At 38.7% G+C, this 4,189-nt stretch overlaps 1 protein-coding gene across 2 annotated transcripts; it reads right to left on the reverse strand.

The window, feature by feature from the left end:
- Nucleotides 1–339: 339 nt before the first annotated feature.
- On the reverse strand, nt 340–3,703 carry LOC121764224 (transcription initiation factor TFIID subunit 15-like). Of its 2 annotated transcripts, none has more exons than XM_042160286.1 (8): nt 3,580–3,703; nt 3,206–3,386; nt 2,559–2,911; nt 2,250–2,447; nt 1,784–1,867; nt 1,192–1,273; nt 995–1,118; nt 340–773 (listed from the first exon to the last, which is right to left on the reverse strand). In XM_042160286.1, the coding sequence occupies exons 2-8, from the start codon at nt 3,323–3,325 to the stop codon at nt 589–591; spliced, it is 1,146 nt and encodes a 381-aa protein (XP_042016220.1). In that variant the 5' UTR covers nt 3,326–3,386; nt 3,580–3,703; the 3' UTR covers nt 340–588. The 2 variants fall into 2 exon arrangements, with proteins under 2 accessions (XP_042016220.1, XP_042016216.1); XM_042160282.1 differs by having other exon boundaries at nt 340–776.
- Nucleotides 3,704–4,189: the final 486 nt, after the last annotated feature.

The raw sequence follows: 4,189 nt of genomic DNA on the forward strand, positions 1-4,189 counted from the left end.
TTCCAAATCGGAACCAATCGGTTCCGGTTCTAAGATTTATGAAAATTAAATCCGGTACCGGATATCCAGTCTGGTTAGAACCGGAAACAAAACCGAAACCGGAACCGGCCAAATAAGCATGCCTATTTATAGGAATACATATTTGCACAAAATTGAAGCCGATGTGCTTAAATTAATTCTAAATAAGAAAATTTATCTAAGACACGTCCTAACAATAATGTTTGATACTTACTCTTGCTATTATAAATAATGAAAAACATACTCCTATACGCGTAACATCCCTAATCCATAAATATACTCCTATATGTGTAACTTTGTGTTAAAACAAATGGGCAGACATTGTAGTAGAAGAACGCTGAGTGCTACTTTGTAGTAGATCAGAAAGTATCGTGCATACATGAAACCTATCGTTTGGAACCAATATTCCATTACAAAACCACACATTGTGTTGTAAACACAGCCGAAATCATGATTAAGCATAAACATAAGGTCTAAAGTTGCAACCTCACCATCCATACTATGTAAACAAATGGAACACGTTTCCGACCATATGATTAAGAGTCGCGGCACTCCCAGAAGCAACAAATTTCAACGGTACCTACCACGATCTCTATCACGCTCTCGTTCCCGCCCGTAGTCTCGGTCCCGATCATACTCGTAACCTCTATCTCTCTCCCTGTGCCTATCATAATCTCTACTTCTATACCTGTCCCTCTCCCTATCATCACGATCTCTTCCCCTATCCTTGCTCCTCTCTCTCTTATCCTTGTCACCTGCTGCGACATAGCCAAAGATAATTGTAAGATGAACATTTAGTGGATTGGCTATTAGCTTTTTGGAGTGAGCATCCATAAAATGCAGATCCATTTTTCTCACCACAATGATATTTTGAAATCAATTAATTGAGCGAACACTATGGCTTAAAATAAAGCAAATTGTTGAAATGTGTGCTAAAGACAAAAAAATGGTATGCTATCACCAGATAGATTAATACCTATTTCCTCAACCTCCCATCCTGCACGGCCAACTCCAGGAACAGCCTGAGTTGTTTCAGCTTGTGTTTTTGCACGGAACTTTTTCTTAAGATTGCCAAACTCATCATACATTTCACCGTCATCCTGTAATCATGAATATCATTTAGGTTACATTAGTTGAAACTGGGCCATACTTCTAATGAAGGTTGATAATTACTTCTTCCGCTGCTCGTCGGCGCCTTTTTGTTTCTTCTAGCTCTTCTTCATCCAGCTCTTTGTACCCTCCACCACGTCCCCCTCTACATCAAAATCAACTCTCAAATAAGATCAGTATTCAGTTAAGACAAGCACATACAAGAACAAAGAAACCGAAAAGCTTCCACTCCTTCACTCAACAGCCAAGTGAGCATCAAGATGAAATAAGAAAGTCAGCTCAAGGTGATGATAAAAGGGTAACATGCTTAGTCGTAAAAGATTTTTTTGAAAAGCCAACTCACTAGGAAATTGGAAAAATGAAGGATATAATTTAAGGGACTGAATTGAAAAATTAAATCCTGTTTCAAAATTGTAACCATTCTTCCTTGTATATTAAGGACAAATAGTTCCATAAGGTCTGGACTTAACGAATGATTTTAACTGAGGAAAGCAACTAATCATATAAAATTTTGGTGACTCAGAGACTAAGGGTGGTTGGCATATAGCATAGGATTGGGTTTAATATTATGTTCAAAATCATTGTATTCGCTTTGCGCCAGATGCAATAATAAAGGAATTAAAAAAGAAAAGATAAGAACAAAATATCCACTTACCTCACACCTCCCTCGTTAGTTCCAGGTTTATTGGTATTGCAGATGTTACATTTTGTGCGTTTTGCCCAATTAATATTTCCACACCTGAATCATCAATTTATGAACTAAGTAGAATGGCAGGCATTGTCTTGCAAATTTGAAGACAAAGAACATAAGCATCACCCATGGTAAAATAGAGAACATAGGAGGCTTAATAACAAAGTAGGCACCAGAAGAAGAAAACCAAATGCAATTATTCATAAGCAATACTTGCGTCATCAAGAACCAAGAGAAATATGTACTGCCATGATAACTAACTTACTTAGGCCATTCATAATTATGTGGTGCGTTCTTACAACTTCCTAAATAATCCATACGATCCAACAAACTCTATAGATGGAGCCAGACTACATTGGAAATCCAAGTCCCAAACATCTTAAACGAAAATATTCAGATCCAAAATTTTATAAAAGTTATATCTTCTTACATTGGACAAGACCAATCATTTGGACCAAAAAGGCTGCCTCCAGCAGCGCCAACTGCACGGCCAGGCCCTCCTGCATCACTACTACCATGACCCCTTCCTCGGCCACCACCTGCTGCTCCTCCACCAGAGGCTCCCGCAGGGCGTGCAGTTCCACAGCGGTTGCACACACCTCGAAATGCAAAGTTCACATTGCCACAACTGTCCACCAATTAACGTAAGATATTGTTTGCACAAACAGTATCTAGCTGTCACATTAACAGATAGCAGAAGAGCAAGTATGAGCAGCTCACCAATAATTGCATCACAGACCTTGTATTCGTGCACAACCAATCTCCATCTTGTTGCCATGACTTCCCCCCAGCATCCCCTCGCCCTCTACCTCTTCCGCTCCCATCATTCGGATCCAAGTATCCTTCCTCCAATTCATTGACATCACTAACAATAGTCTGGTCATCAACATGATTCACAGCGTCGTCCTTATTCTTTGACTCTGCCATAAAGACTCCAATTGTGGCTCCATGAAAATCTTTGTTGTTAAACCATTCAACAGCAGCCAGTGCAGCATGAGGATCCTCATAAGTGACCGTGGCATCTCCTTTGGGCTCGTTTGTCACTTTATCATGGTATAGCCATATCTTTGGGCGGCCTGTTCGTTTGTCTTTCTGTGGAGTAGAAACTCACTTCAGTCAGACAACAAATGACCACTCACACAGAAACGCACACACAAGCCCATTAATACGCAAATTGCACAAACATGAACTTTGGTATTTGTAACAAATAATGACCAAGGCTTTTCAAACCAATAGTAAATTAAAGGTCTCATGGATGCTATCCAAACAACTTCAACAGTTATGTTTGAAAAACATACATCAAAGAATGTAGCATGGATAAAACCATTAAATGATAATCCAAGGGTAAAATCCAAACCAACAAATGAATTGAGTATAAGCTAATACCTTTAACAAGCCAATGGTGCCGAAGTGCTCGGCCAACATTGTCTCATCAGTACCGAAAGGCAAGTTGCAGACATAAACAGACCCGTTCGTCGGCGCCCCCTTTCCAAAATAGTTTGCCATTCCGCTCAAAATTCATGAAGCGCCGCACCACAAACAATAATTCAAGCTCCAAATCACCACTCTATCAACCACGACAAGTAATCGTTAGGCATAAAAAGGAGGAGACACTAATTATTTATAAATCAAGGGTCGGGATGAATGTTAGGGCGTAATTAGGGCTAATAATCACATCCGAGCAATTTTTCGGAAAGTGGTGATTAAGATTTTTAATAAAATTTTTGCAAGAGAAAATATATTGAGAAGGAATAATAAACCTGATTTTTCCGGTGGTGGTGCCGCTGCCGTCGCAGGTTCACTGCCGGTAGGATGGATGAGGAAAAAATGGGGATTTTTTGGCCGCGAAGGGATCCAGTCAATCGCCCGGGGACTCAAACGTAATTATTTACATCAGAAGGCCATTTTGGTCCTAGTGGGCCCTATTTTAAAGTCCTACGTTTCTGGGCCTTCATCAAGCCCAATGTGAAAGTTGCTAGGTCCGGTGTGATAAAATTGGAAAGTGGAGTGTTGCCTGGAGACTGGAGTGTATGATAGCTTCGGAAATAAGTACTTTAATTTACATTTTAGTGTTAAATGTAATGAAATTATTTGAATCTAAAATAGAATTTTAATATCAAAATCTTTCAATTTTGCAATTTCAGTTTTATAGGCACTAGTATTAACACCCGAGCTATGCACGGGACATAAGAGTTTCAAATAATGAATATAAAATATAATAAATATATAGAAAATAAGAATTGAAAGCAATATGGAGATTTTAAAAAATAGAAATGTACTTATCTTGTCTCACTCAAAATGAAGAATTTACTACTCCCGAGTAAATGAAACATTTATGCAATTTTAATTTATAATCTAAGTGAAGTAAAA

This window comes from Salvia splendens, chromosome 2 (assembly GCF_004379255.2).
Source record: "Salvia splendens isolate huo1 chromosome 2, SspV2, whole genome shotgun sequence".
Taxonomy (NCBI): Eukaryota; Viridiplantae; Streptophyta; class Magnoliopsida; order Lamiales; family Lamiaceae; genus Salvia; species Salvia splendens.